At 32.1% G+C, this 16054-nt stretch overlaps 1 protein-coding gene across 1 annotated transcript; it reads left to right on the plus strand.

Annotated features, from left to right (window-relative positions):
* Positions 11188–15584, plus strand: LOC109358581 (ketol-acid reductoisomerase, chloroplastic-like). The gene is made up of 10 exons (XM_019602890.1): positions 11188–11559; positions 11661–11753; positions 12411–12476; positions 12593–12733; positions 13402–13629; positions 13718–13835; positions 13920–14059; positions 14174–14341; positions 14422–14577; positions 15076–15584. The coding sequence occupies exons 1-10, from the start codon at positions 11281–11283 to the stop codon at positions 15442–15444; spliced, it is 1758 nt and encodes a 585-aa protein (XP_019458435.1). The 5' UTR covers positions 11188–11280; the 3' UTR covers positions 15445–15584.

The raw sequence follows: 16054 nt of genomic DNA on the forward strand, positions 1-16054 counted from the left end.
GGGGGAAATTGGCACAAATAGCCAAATTGTGGGAATTTCGAGAATTGACACTGATAGTCAGTATTGGGGGAAAAGAATTGGCACGGGTAGCCATATTGTGAGCATTTCGAGAACTGACATTGGTAGTCAATATTGTGTGAAAAGAATTGACAGGTGTAGTCATATTGTGAATATATCGAGAATTAGCATTGGTAGCCATATTATGGTGAGTGTATTCGAGATCGATTCTTACATTTTAGTAAGAACTCAATAATAAAGATTTTGGCTATTTTATCCTAGGGATGACATGGTTGATAGTTTGCTTGTACATTTTGGCAGTACCACGAAACATCTTAAAGAGAGCTACCTTGTCGTGAGTCAGCCAGTAAGTATTATTTTGTGTCATTTAGAATTGTTGCAAGCAACGGTAACAACAATTTTAAGACGTTACTACTACAATGACATTCGTAGATAATATTACTGGACCGAACAACTTTGACCTGAAAACCGGTATCCTAGTGTTGCCGGAAAAAGCTGAAAAAGAGAAAGAAAAAAATAAACTAGCTATTAAAATAGCTCTCTGGAATGAAAATAATTATTTGTGTAAGAATTTCATTCTAAATGTGTTATATGATAATCTTTGTGATTACTATAGTCCATACAAGTCTGCCAAATTAAGTTGGTATTCACTTGAAAAGAAATATGGTACTGAGGAAGCTGAGACTAAAAAGTATGTTATTAACAACTACATCAAGTATCATATGTCTGATGATAAATCAGTAGAGTCTCAGTCCAATGAAATAAAGAGATTTGCTCATGAATTCATTTATGACGTATTCCCCTAGAGAATTAGTCTCACAAGTAGAGCCTATGAATGTTATTCATTGGGTATGATGTAAACAACAATGCGTACAAGTTTTATGACATTAATGCAAAAATGATCATTGGGTCTAACGATGTTGACTTCAATGAAAAGAAATTCCTTTTTAAATTAAGGAATAATGGGGGTACATCAACTAGTCACGTACTTGTGATTAGAGATAATGATAAAAATGAAAGGTTTGAAATAGAACCGAGAAGAAGTATGAAAGCAACAACTGCTAGAGAGTATAGGCATGATTATATGGTCTATATATTGGAGGAGAATCCATTAACTCTCCAAGAAGTTTTGACTTCTTTGTATGTTGATTTATGGCAAGAAATCATAAATGATGAGATGAACTATCCAAAGTCTAACAAGAAGTAGACTATTTTGACTCAATCCACTATATAAGTTGATATGATAGCACTAGCAACACTAGTGAAGAAGCAAGTTGGCTAAAAAGTTTGTTTGCAGATATTCCCCTATCGAAAAAACTAATACCAGTTGTTTTCATCCATTGTGATAGTATTACGACTATTGCAAAAATGGAGAACTAATTGTATAATGGTAAGAAATGACAAATATGTCGTAAGCACAACACTATTAGAGAGTTACTCTCTACAGGAGTTGTTATAGTGGATCGTGTACGCACTGAGAATAACTTAGCACATCCTTTGACGAAAAGACTAGCTAGAGAGAAAGTCAATAATACTACTAAGGGTATGAGACTATTGTCCTTAGAACGAGTATCACTCGTGATGGTAACCCGACCTAACTGACTCGAGATTCTAAGAAATAGGTTCAATGGGTAATAACAAGTTGTGAAGTAATATGAGAACGAGCATGCTATAAAATAATGAGAAGCATGATTCCTACAACATATGTAAGGATGAGTTAAACTCTTTATGAGATCTATACTCCAATTGGAGAAGAGTACCTAGGCTATATGAGTCCTCTTGATAGACTCACCTATGTGAATGTGGAAGTGGGGGCCGCTTCCTATGAAATTTAAGAGCATAATTTTCTAGAGCATTCACTATATTGGGATAGACGTGCATGGCCTTTAACGCACGAGCTTTACAGAATACATCTTTGAAAAGGTTGTGTGTGGTTTGATGCTGGAGATAGAGTTCAAGACTACGAGTCATTCTAATCAAACTACACTATCCACGTATATGATATCCACGATTTAAGGGAAGTCGTGGATAAGGATGCGAGTCTTGGGGAAAGTCGTGTCTCATGTGCACAAGTTCCACTTTATTTTTTAAAGTCGTGTCCTTGAAACACAATTTTTAAAATTCGTGTTCGTTAAACATGATTTCCATTGTAAATTATAACAAAATTACTCTTTAGTCTAGTGGTTATTGCTTTTCATGGTAAGTTAGAGGTACATAGTTCAACACCTATTTAATGTTTTTTTTATAACTTTGACATATATTGTTTATATAAGGATTCTAATACAATATGTTTAAATTGCATTATATTCATTACCAAATTTTATACATTTTTATTTTATATTGTTTTATACAATTAGGTAATGAATATAATGCAATCTAACCATATTGTATTAGAGTCCTTTTACAACTAATATATGTCAAAGTTATAAAAAAAATAAAAATAAGCAATGGATGAGTATTGAACCATGTACCTCTAGCTTAGCATGTAAAGCAATAACTACTATAATAGAGAGTAAATTTATTATTAATATACAATTGAAATCGTGTTTAAGGAATTGTTAAGTGTCAGATTGTAAAGGAAATTTGTATACTTTTGGGGCACTTAGCGCGTATTTATGCTATCATTATATACAATTCCCAATAATTTAGCTAATCTTGTATTATTTAGGAAATTACTTGTGTTTTGTTGTTTACAGGTTTAGGAATGATGAACAATGGAGAAAAAAAGTGAAGAATGAGTTTCTAAACAGCACAAGTCTCGCCCAAGCGAGGGAATGATCGCTCAAGCCATAATTCAGGAGAAAATCACCAGAAAATATTGACACCACTCGCCCAAGCGATGGATTGTCACTCAGGCGCCAATTGAAGGTCAAAAACCTGATAGCTACTATTTCTCCCTCGCCCAAGTGAGGAAAGGACTTTTTCTCTTGCTCGAGCGAGAATCCTTAGCTTGAGTGAGAAAGTAGTAGTTGGAACTTGATATAGGTAGTTCTAGACACAGCATGTGCGGTTATCGAAACACTTCTAAAACATCTTTAGTACGAAAACAGAGAGAAACATAGGGAGATTAGGATAGAAATTGTGGAAACGATTCTACTTCGCATTATTCCTTGTATAATTTCATGAGTCGAGCGTTGTAATAGCGATAAGGAGTGATTAGATCTTGTTATGGGATTCGAAATGTAATCTTCTAACCTTTGTACTCCTAGATTCGATTTCATTGTAATTGTTATTTGATTTTGGGAAGTTCATCCTGTTCTTAATGGATGAGTTTACTTTGCTACTAATTTCTTGTTCTTGGGTTCAAGTTTAATTGGTAAGTTAAACTTGACACTGAACCTGGATCATCTTCCTTCATACATCATTACTCTAGGAATGGAGAATGATGCATGAATTGCTTTTATGTGGAACTTAATGCTAGTTAATCAGTCTAATATCCAAGGAATTGGTATTTGAGTTATTATCTAAAGATTTTACACTCAAGGGATTGATATGAATGATATGTGCATCTGAATCAGTAACTTCACAAGTTACTTGGAATTGAATCCATGGATATCATTGAGAAAGAATGATGCATTTCGATCCTAATTTATTTTTAATTGTTTTTCATTCAATTTATGATTTTTCATAACCTAATAGAAAACTTTATAAAATCATCATTGTAAATATATATTCAATTTATTCTTGTAAGAACTAGTGTAAATCTAGTATGCTCAATGAGGACGATATTCCGGTACTTTATTGGATTTTACTAATTGGATGATATGGTGCGCTTGTCGTTACATAAATATCTAACAGGATATAAAAGTCGTGTTTAAGGAGCACGACCTTAAAAAAAATAACGTGGAACTCGTGCATGGGAAGCATGACTTCTCCCAGGACTCACATTCCTGGTCCATGACTTCCCTTAAATCATGGATAACATACACAATTTCCATTAACGTTATACTAATCCTGTAATTTCCAAAAACGTTACACCAGACATGTGATAGTATAGTCAAACTACACCATCCACGTAAATTTTCTTGTGTGTTGAGGTAAAGAAATAGTTATGAATTACCTCATGTGATGAGGACTATAAGTATAACTTTACACTTTTTAAAGGCAAAATTTATTGTCTTATTTCTTTTCATATTTAAAATCAAATAACATGGGTATAGTTAGAACTCAGAATGAGTCTGAGTTCAGTTCAGCTCAAGCATGAAAATGTTCAAATCGTATATAAATTTTGGAATAAAATTATACATTTGGAGTATGGGTGAACATAGATTGGATAAAGGTGTGTTCCTTACCCAACCCTAAATATTGTTTGGATCATTTTTTGAAATCAGACTCGATCTTAGACCTGGTAATCTGATCCTAAATGATGATTGGTCCGCCTTTGAGCTCGTATCCGACTCTAGACTCAATTAAATATAATGCATATCTATTTTAGATAAAGTCTTATTAGTATTACATTACTTATTATTATGCATATGTAATTTGACATAAAAAATAATATATATATAATGTTAATCATGTATTTATCATGAAAAATTAAGAATCAGTAATACTTTCGACCAAAGATGTGTTATTATTTTGCACATAATTGATAGAGACACATACAAACATGATAAGTGAGTGACCATAGGGCGAAGCAGATTGGGTCATGTTTCTGTCCTATCTGGTCTTAAATATTGACTGAGTCTAATTTTCGAACCCAAACCCAACCATATGCCCGATGATACCCAATCCTATTCAGACTTGATCGTGATTAGACTCTACTGGATAAGGTCAAGTCTTACTAACACCTAATTATAAGTAATATCAACATTTACACCGATAAAACAACTTGATATATTATCTTTAACTTTTAGAAAGCCACATAAGGTAATAATATATTTGAAAATTAATTTAAAAAATATTGTAATAAATTTATAAAAAAAATCAGGGGTAATTGCTCTGTCCTATCCTTACTATGTTCCACCACAAAATACGGGAGATGATTCTTTTCCCGATTTGTGTGGAAATGAGTTGTAGCCTTTATTAATTTATTAAAAAAAACCTATAAACGAAACTATGTAGAAACAATCCCAACAAAATATCCATAAGTCAATACGCATGATTATGGTTCCAAAACTGAGTAGTTGGCTCTTTAGCCTAAATTGTGTTAATGTTTCATCTAAAATTGCTAAAGAGTCGGGAACATCCACAAGTATGTGGGACTAACTTTTTTAACAGATATTTTTTCATCCACAAGACTCGAATTCAAGACATTGCTTAAGGGGAATCAAAGATATACCACTTGAATTAACATCTGTTTGTGATGGCATAATAAGATTAGTTTATGAATAAAAGTTATAAAGCAACAAAAAGAAGCAAAAAAAAAATGTCCCATTATAATTTCATATATTATAACCGTACGATTTATAATTATAATCTAGATATAATTCATTATCAACCTCATTGATGATGACACAATGCAAGGAAGACACTTAGATTCTTAATTGCCATGAAGGTTTCTTTATCACACTTATTTTAATCCTTTCGGTGGTGATCCTCAACTTTCCACTAGGGCAATCAAGAATTCAAGGTGTCCACGTTTTATATATTTTTTATAATGATAATAAAGTATTTTCTTGTATAAGGAGATAAATTATCTTCATCGGGTCACTAAATTATGACACATAACATATTTAATCATTTTTAATAAAAATATTTCTAAAACTAAACGAACAATATGCATGTTATACTTTTACTAGCTAAGGAAAATAAGTTATTTCCTGATATAAATAAATATTTTATTCTCTTATAATTTGTACATTCATTTTGTAATTGAGTCAAATCACTAATGATTGATTTTGTTTATATGTTCCTTGAATTTAACGAGTGTTGTTTTGGTTTAGTATCTTCAAAACTAAAAAGGAAATTGGTTTGGCTTTCTAAAACTTCTGAATTATGAAACATTATTATGTTGGAAATTGAGTCACTCATTTCTGATCCTTATTATAAGTTTTTATGCTTATTTTTATGAAATACTTTATATTTTTTATGTAACATTTATTATTATTTTCACTTATTTAAACATGATTCGTTGATCCAACTCAGACATTTCTTTCCCTTTAAATAGAAAAAGTCAAGTGATCTCACTACATCTTCTTTCTATTGTACTAGGACTTACGACTAATGGTTAATATAGTCTCTTATCATTCAAAATTCTTATTCTTTCAATAAATTTCCATTTGTAAATTTAAAAATACTTAACTGGTCGTTTATGTACATTATATAACAATTACTAATTATCATTGTTAAAATAGTTGAGCTTTTATTACTCGGTTAGTTAATTTGGTTAGGGTAGTTAGTGTTTTTTTCCCTTTATATAGATGATTCAATGTAATTTTGGAATTCAATTCAATAAATTTTCTCATTCTTTCTTGTTCATCAAGAATCTCTCTTATTCATGCCTACTATCATTTTAACATGGTATCAGAGCTAATTATTTCTCTTTGATTGATTGCTTCCACTTATCATTCTTCAATTTCAAGATTCATCATGATCACCCAATACATCCTTTATCACCTTGCACAAACCTTCAAACTTTTCCTTAAGTTCTTCCAGTTGCTTCTTTTCATCTCCAGTCTCTTCAAGTGGAAATAATGGTCAACTTCCAAATGAAAGTCCAAAGACTGTTCCACCATTTGCATCCATTGGCAATGCTACGATGTAGATTGATCGTGCTTCTGGAAAGATTGGTTCTTTGCAATTGTAATTTATTTCTAAATGAATGACACTAAAGATGATGATACAAGATATCTCCTCATGGCCAAGATATTTTCTCTACACGTTCTTTGGTTCTATGACTCAGAACAATAGTTATGTTGTTTTAATATGATCAAAGCAATATGATGCTACTGCAATAACTTGCTATATTTGTCAAGAAGGGGAAGTCCAACAACTTGAAGAAGATAGGGGAGACCAAGAACAACATCAAGAAACAAGAATACCATGCAACAGTGTGAACCCAACCATGCACAATGACCTATCATCAAATTAAGGAAGCTATATCACATTCTTTCATCTACTATCCACAGTTATTTCTCATTTCTTTATTACTCTAGTTTCTTTACCCCTCTCTCTCATTAAACACACAACTTTATATTGTGTAATTTTTTTTCCTCATTGAAGCAACATATAAGGATCAAGATTAATGTCTATCTCTTTGCTCTCTTTCATCCGTTATGATTGATTTGCTTCTGTCAAATAGATGGTTAAGCATCGGATGAAATTGCTTCTACCAAATGGTGGTTAAGCGTCAGTAGTGTTTCACGTTCAGATTTCAAGACTGAGAGACGAAGATTCGCTCACCAAGATTTCAAGACTGGGAGACGAAGATTCGCTCACTAGTAAGAGAAAGTATTAGAGTATATCATCGCATTCAGCACAATTATTTCAAGCTTGGAATGCTTGATACATTCCAGCTTGTGAATGAATGTTAAAATAGTTGAACTTTTATTAGTAGGTTAGTTAATTTGGTTAGGGTAGCTAGTGTTTTCTTTACTTTATATAGATGATTCAATGTAACTTTGGAATTCCATTCAATTCAATAACATTTTCTCATTATTTGAAATGTTAATACATAATTCAAATGTCAAAATTTCCAAATTTGAGCGTAAAATGTTGTTTTAAGTTTTGACCGTTAAAACATATTGATGACTTCATTAAGCTGCATGACTAATGTTTAATTGAAGATCGGGTCACAATATAACATATATCATTCTAATAATAAATGTAAAAGAGACAATAATGTCAATTATTTATTTCATTTTCCTTTCCGAAAAATTTAACTTAATTAACAATGCATAGATTAAAAAGATAAATATTAAATTGAATTAAAAAAATCTTTCCATAATATTGAGTAATACAATTGCATGAGATTTAAGAGCTATAGAGGGTAAGGATGAAAACAAGTTCAGCCAAACCAAACTTTGCCTTAAATAGTTAAACCAATATAACATAAAAGAGTATGAGTTTGATTTAAAAAAAATCAAAGCCTACATTCGGCTTGTTTAAAAGTCTAACATAGGGATGGCAACGGGCACGGGCGGGCACGGGTAGTAGCTACTCGCTACCCGCTACCCGTTTCAAAATAGAAGAGTAATACCCATACTCGCCCGTATCCGTACGGGTACCTGTGAGCGGGTATTTGCAGGTATTTCTGGGTACCCGCGGGTTTCTCTATTATAAATAATTTTTTAAATTTTTACTTAAATTGTGTTTTAAATAAGATGAAACTTAATTATTTTTGTACCGTTTGATTGAATATTTGACAAAAATGCTAAATTTATTGGTGGTTTCCATTTGTCTGATTTTTTTATCTCATTTTTTTAACAAAAATATATATATTTTCTTTGTAAAACATGTGTGTTTTTACACATGTAATAATATTTGTAGAGTGTTTCACCACCAAACTCAATAAAATATGTAAACAAAGTAAAAGGAAAAAATATACATAGTGTAATAAATGTTAGAATAATATATTTTTTATTTTAATTAAATATAATATATTAATCATATAAATAACGGGTACCCGTGGGTACAGGTACCATAATACCCGTACCCACCCGTATGTACTACGGGTATTTTTAAAAATCCATTTATAATACCCGCGGGTACCCGTTTGTGACCCATACCCGTACCCGTACGGGTTTTACTCGCGGGTACGGGTTTTTTTGCCATCCCTAGTCTAACATGACGTGTTAGTCTGTCTAAAGTTATGCAGTACTATATGATCATGAAATAGACTATCATATTACATTTAAATCGGCCTAAAGGACATATTTTTTTAAGTAGACACATCTAACTCTAATAATTAAATTATATTTTTTGTATATATTTTTATATTAAAATTATATACGAAAATATTACTATATTAAAATAATATAATATGAATATTTTTATATAATATAACTAAATATGTTGGTCTGTTAAGTTTAATAGGTCTTTTAGATAACTTAAAATCTGATCTGTTAAGTTAAATAAATTTTTTTAAAGAACTCGAGTCAAGTCTGTTCATGAAAAAAGTCTGACATAGTCTGTCCGACATATTTTCACTGGAGATTAATATTTGCATTAAATAAATTAGGGATAAATATAAAATTACTTTTATTAAGTGCATATTGTACTTTACACATTTAAATGAATTCATCTAGACTATTAAATATAATGAACGATTATGATCATCATAATTCGACTATTTAACTTATATTAGAATTCCTTTACTTTAAAGTTTAAACTTTAAAGCGAAGCTCATATGTGATTCTACACTTGAGTGAAAATTTGTATGTCTTAAGATTCCATTGGGGCATATGTAAATAATGGTAGGAAATTTTCATTTTCATACCTCAGAAATTTAAGTCAAGTACGTATAATTTGAAAAGTAAAACTTTAAATGAGTTGAAATCTTGAAAAAGAAACATAATAAATGTATAATGAAAACTATGCTAAAATAAACTACAATAAAGACAAATAAATATGAAAACAATTAATTAGTAAAATAAAAAATCACAACAATTTTGTATAATTGTTGCAAGTAAAGTGAAAAAAATATATAAATAGTCTAAGAAGACATAAAGTTAAAAAATAACTTAGCTATATAACATTATCTATAATGATGATATGAAGTAAATTAAGTTTAGGTTGATGAAAAAAAGTTAAATGAATTTAGTCGTAAGGTACAATTTTATCCTCCTAAAACATGTATTAAGGAATTCATTCCAGAATTTTATATTTAATTATGTAATTGAATATAAAGAGTAATATATATGCATTGATAGTATAAAGAATTACACATAATCTATACATTATTTACTTTTCATTTAAATTACTTTTTCTAAAAAATGAATATAATGACAATATAAATTCTCATACTTTAGTACTTACATTTTATAAGTGAATATAAGTGCCTTAAAGTTATTCCCTTTTGATTTCAACTATAAACATGGATGATTGCAAAATACTCTTTGACTATTGAAAAGTCAATTCTCTTGACTATTGTTATTCCCCTCTAAAAAAATATTTTATACGTTTCAAAAATTCAAAAAAGAGTGGAAACACATTAAGAAATATAATTAATTTTGTTTAAATTAAAAAAAATATATTCAGTTTCCCATTTTAATATTAACTATCATTTACTTTTCTCATAAACCATTCTTAAAAAATAACTATTTAAAGTCTCTCAAAATTATAAGTTGATTAATGTAAAAATATTTTTTTGAGAAAGACTTGTAGTTGGTAGAAATATGTATTTGAAGATAACTAATAAAATTTTGCCAACACATCAAAAATTTAATTTTAATTAAAATTTAGTTATAAATGATAACATCAAAAAACTTATTGTCAAATGCAATATGTTTTATGTTTATTCTGTATTAAGAGTACCCCTCACCTTTTTCGATAATAAACTACTTTTAGGTTCATGACTATCATTTTCAACAAGTATCGTTTTCAAAAATTAAATCATTGTTAGTGGTTAATTTGTTTTAGAGTAAATTACACTGACTACCCATAACTTTTTTACACCTACACAAACATCCCCTAATTTTTATACTTTCATTACACTAATCTCCCCTCCATAAGAAATAAGTGTAATCTTTTAAACAAAAAATGTGATAAATGCAATTAAGTTAAATAAAATATGATATATTGTGTAGACAATTCCAAATAATAGATGAGTCAATTTTCTTTATTATTTTTGGTTCATTACGCTATATTATAAGAGCGATTTAAACAATATTTCTTTAGAAATGTTGATGCATTTTGTAACAAAAAATAATAAAGATACATTGATTTATATATTATTTGGACTTGCTTACACAATATATCATGTTAATGTTTAACTTAATTGCATTTATCATATTTTTTGTTTAAAAAATTACACTTATTTCTTATACAGAGAGGTGATCAGTGTAATAAAAATATTATAAAAACTAGAGGAATTTGTGTAGGTGTAAAAAAGTGAGGGTTGTTATGTATAATTCTACTAAAACTGAAGGGTGCCAATTTAATTTACTATTTGTTTTATGTGTATTGTTTGGTCCACCGTCCACGCGGAAGACAGACATAGTCACTGACACGTGGATTCCATAACCGATAGTGTACTAACCTAGCGCACGTTAGCACACTCCCTCGATTCCCACATATAAAAGCCACTGAACCGAAAGGAACACCCTTCACTACTTCTCTTCGCCGCAACTACTTCCATTTCTGCTTCTTCTTTCTCCTATAATGGCGGCATCGATATCGTTTTCACCTGCAATCTCCGCCGCGTCAGAAACCCTGGCTAAACCTGTTACCAGAAGCTTCGCCACCGCGAGCCTTGCACCACAACCTCTGTCTTCGAAGCTCAGCTTCAAATCCCTAAGCCTTCGCCGATGCATCGCCGGCGGTTCAGCCATCGGTGCTCGCATGGTGTCTGCACCGGCGGTTTCGAAAACTCCTGCTCTCCTCGACTTTGAAACATCCGTCTTCAAGAAGGAGAAGATTAGCCTCGCTGGAAACGATGAGGTTGTAGAAATTTATTGTTTCTTTTGAAGCTTATTTTCTTTACGTTTTAGAATTTGTTGATGTTGAACTTGTTTTAAATATTTTGTTTGGATTGATTGCAGTATATTGTTAGAGGAGGTAGGGATTTGTTCCATTTATTGCCAGATGCTTTCAAAGGGATTAAGCAGATTGGTGTCATTGGTTGGGGATCACAGGTCATTTATTGTTCTCTCTCTTAATTTAATTTATGATAACTATATTTGTTTATAAACAAATTCATAATGAAATTTTGTATCATATGTGTAAGATTTTAATGAAAAGAACTTTATTTAAGGAAAACTGAGTTCTTTATCAATTGGACCAAAGAAATTCTTATTTTTAATAGAGTATCATATATATATATATATATCATATATATATATATGTGGAGAAATATAAAGGTAGAGAAAGTTGAGAAGGTAATGAGGTGAGAGAATTTAAATCTTTTTTTAAATATTGAGAAGTCTTTGATACAAAGTCATTATTTGGCGTTGTGGTTTATATAGAGGGAGGGGAATGGTGAAAGAGCAAAATCTGAAAATGAATGAATCTCCCATAAAACTTCCAATGAGAGATCAGATTTATTGCATAAAGTGTGGGGAAAAATGGCACAGAAATGAAAGATGATGGATTTTTTTGGTTTGTTTAGGTTGAGAAAAAACAGAGTTTAGGCCAGCAACCTTAACTAAACTATTTGTTAGGAAACCAATAAACATACCATTTGCTTAGTAATATCTCAAATTTAAAATGAGATTTTCACTTTCATATTTTTTCTTTCGTGCTGACACAATACCAAATTCTGACATGATTGCTAAATTGACTCTATTTACCAGGGGCCTGCTCAGGCTCAGAATCTACGTGACTCACTTGCTGAAGCAAAGTCTGACATTGTTGTCAAGGTTTGATTCTAGTTTTCCTTTGTTGGCTGGTTCATTGTCTTTTCTAGTGTCAGCATTAGGTTATAATTATTAATTAGCTTGCTATTAAATCTTTGCTTTCTTTTTTACATCTACAGATTGGACTCAGGAAAGGTTCTCGGTCATTTGCTGAAGCTCGGTCAGCTGGCTTTTCTGAGGAGAATGGGACTCTAGGTGACATATGGGAAACTATCTCAGGCAGCGATCTTGTGTTGCTGTTAATTTCTGATGCTGCACAGGTCAATTAATTGAAGTTGATGTTTATATTGCTCTATATTTATATTATGATTCATCTCTAGTCGTGTCTCATGTTGCTAAATTGTTGATTGCTATGACGATAAGTTGATATCTGATAAGGTTTTCTCACTCAATTGTCAATAGTAACAATTGTGTTATTAAGAAGTTTCATCTCCAATTTTTATTGTGAATGTATCAATGTAGATGTCACAGTTGCAAATATTCTCTATTTTTTTTTATTGAGAAGTGTTCTTTAACCAACACTGAAGTTTGAGAAAAGGGCTATCATTTTAACATTTTCTTTGAACCAGTTCTTTCTTTATACTTTAACAAGTGCAAGCTTAGAGATTTCTCAAATCTGAATAAATTCTCAACCAATGTTGTGATATTGTTTTCTCCAGTTTAAGTAGATCCTAATGATAAACTTTTAGTTTTATTGGATTTTGTAAATAACTAAATATTCAGCTGTGTCAGGTTGAAAGATGTAATGGTGTTGTAGTAATGTTCAATCATATTCCTACCCTTGACAAATATAATTTGGACCTCTTTTGTTTACCAAACCAATTAGACAAGATCGGTCATGGTGACAGTGATTTTGCAGTTTCTGACATTTTGCATCCCATGTTATTACCCAATGAAAAACATTTTAACATTTTTATTTATGATGCAGGCTGATAATTACGAAAAGATATTCTCCCACATGAAGCCAAACAGCATTCTCGGGCTGTCCCATGGGTTTCTACTTGGGCATCTTCAATCATTGAAACTTGATTTTCCAAAGAACATTAGTGTAATTGCTGTGTGCCCAAAGGGAATGGGTCCATCTGTGAGGAGGCTCTATGTCCAGGGCAAAGAGATTAATGGTGCTGGAATTAATTCAAGTTTTGCAGTCCACCAGGTGATCTCTCTTTCCCTTTCCCTTCGTCTCTCTCTACTTAAATTCCGTATAGTTATCCTTCTCTTTGTTGATTGATTATTGCATGCAGGATGTTAATGGGAGGGCAACCGATGTTGCTTTAGGGTGGTCTGTTGCCCTTGGTTCTCCATTCACTTTTGCCACTACATTAGAGCAGGAATATAAGAGTGATATCTTTGGGGAAAGGGGTAAGGTCTTTATCCAATGCTTTGTTTTTTGTCCTTGAAAACATACTTTGTAACTAATACTTTTTTATGGTTAATTGTTTATAGGCATTTTACTTGGTGCTGTTCATGGGATTGTGGAATCCTTATTTAGGAGATACACTGAAAACGGAATGGGTGAAGATCTGGCTTATAAGAACACTGTTGAAAGCATAACAGGAATTATATCTAAAACCATCTCAACTAAGGTTGTATTTTCATGCTCATCTTTTAGCATTAAATTCTTGTCTGATGGTTTTTCCTCCCTGAGCTTGTGCTGAGACATTTCTGACATAACCTCTTGCACATATTGGTTTGGTTAGGGCATGCTGTCTGTATACAATGCTCTATCTGATGAAGGAAAAAAGGAATTTCAGAAAGCTTATAGTGCTTCTTATTATCCCTTGATGGAAATTTTGTATGAGTGCTATGAGGATGTAGCCAGTGGTAATGAGATTCGCAGTGTTGTTCTGGCTGGACGTCGCTTTTATGTATGGGCATATTTATTTTCCATCTAGATTAATCAACCTTTGTCCAATAGAATTTAAATTATACTCCTGTTTTTTTATAGGAGAAAGAGGGTCTACCTGCTTTTCCCATGGGTAACATTGATCAGACCCGCATGTGGAAGGTTGGTGAGCGTGTCAGATCAACAAGACCTGCTGGGGATCTAGGCCCATTATATCCATTTACTGCTGGTGTCTTTGTGGCACTCATGATGGCTCAGGTATGCTAGGGGTTTTTATTGCAAGTGTTTTGGGAATTGGGTTGCACATATTTTCCCTGCCTGTATCGTTCAAGTCTTCATTTGCATTCAAATTTGAGACTGGCCAGTACAACATAACAATAATCAAAGCTTTTTCCATTCGGTTGAACAAACTCCAATAGGCTATTTAGGTTTAAATCATTTTTAGTATCTGGCCTTGACTTTTTGTAGGTCTTAACTCTGTCAATGGGACTATGTTCCATCTAAACAACTTCTTGGTCTTCTCATGTGTCTAAGTCAGCCTAGGCGCTATTTTAGCATCTTTTTCCCCAATTAGGTGTTATTTCTATTTTCGTCCTAATACATTCATGCTTAATATTTCTTTTTGTTTGTCCATTCATCTAACATAATAATCTCATCTGTCCAACTACAAGTGACAAATGATAGGATTCTAGAAGTTGAACATAAACATAACACCCTTTTCTTGTCTTAATTAGTGATTGGAATTCTAATTTTCAGATTGAGGTCCTGAGGAAGAAAGGACACTCCTACTCGGAAATCATTAATGAGAGTCTGATCGAGTCTGTTGATTCTTTGAATCCTTTCATGCATGCTCGAGGTGTTTCTTTCATGGTTGATAACTGTTCAACTACAGCAAGGTTGGGTTCGAGGAAATGGGCTCCACGATTTGATTACAACCTAACCCAGCAGTCCTTGGTGGCAGTGGACCAAGATGAGCCTATTAACCAGGACTTAATCAGCAACTTCCTGTCAGACCCTATTCATGGAGCCATTAAAGTTTGTGCTGAACTGAGACCTACAGTGGATATTTCTGTGCCAGCAGACGCAGACTTTGTTCGCCCGGAGCTGCGCCAGTCCAGCAATTAGAACTAGAAGCATTGTAGCTTTTCATTAGTCGAATAAGTTCCACACTGCCTTGTTAAGTGTGGTTCTCCAGTTTTGCTCACATGGTTGAGTGTAAGTAGGTAAGTTGTGTATTATCTCTGCAGATTCGTTTGTCGTATTGATGAGCCATAATGATTAGACTTTAGAGGGATAGACGTATTATGGCTTTTACTTCAAAATAACCTGGATGATTAGCTTTCATTTAGATTGATGGTTGTGAATCTTGATGCTACAATTAGTGGCAATCTTTAAAGTTATTTACGGTACTCAAACCAATTCGTTTAACTAAAATTGTCTGGAAAATGGTGATTATAAAGAATTGCCTGCAAAAGTAAACTGTAGATGCTTAAATTATTGTAGTAAAGTTTTAAATAACAGATGAGGTTTATGGCCTAGTGTGAATGGATCGCAATTTATGTTTTACCAACAATGTCCATCCCAAACTGTGATCTCTATGCTTCATAATGGATTGGACTATGTTTGAGTTGGATGCCCGTAAGTGTTGTTTAGTACACTGAATTTTTTGACATTGTTGAGAATGTACTTGCCTACCTGGGAATATGAAATTCTTATCTTCTGTAGAAGATTTGAG

The sequence above is a fragment of the Lupinus angustifolius genome, chromosome LG10, assembly GCF_001865875.1.
Source record: "Lupinus angustifolius cultivar Tanjil chromosome LG10, LupAngTanjil_v1.0, whole genome shotgun sequence".
Classification (NCBI taxonomy): domain Eukaryota; kingdom Viridiplantae; phylum Streptophyta; class Magnoliopsida; order Fabales; family Fabaceae; genus Lupinus; species Lupinus angustifolius.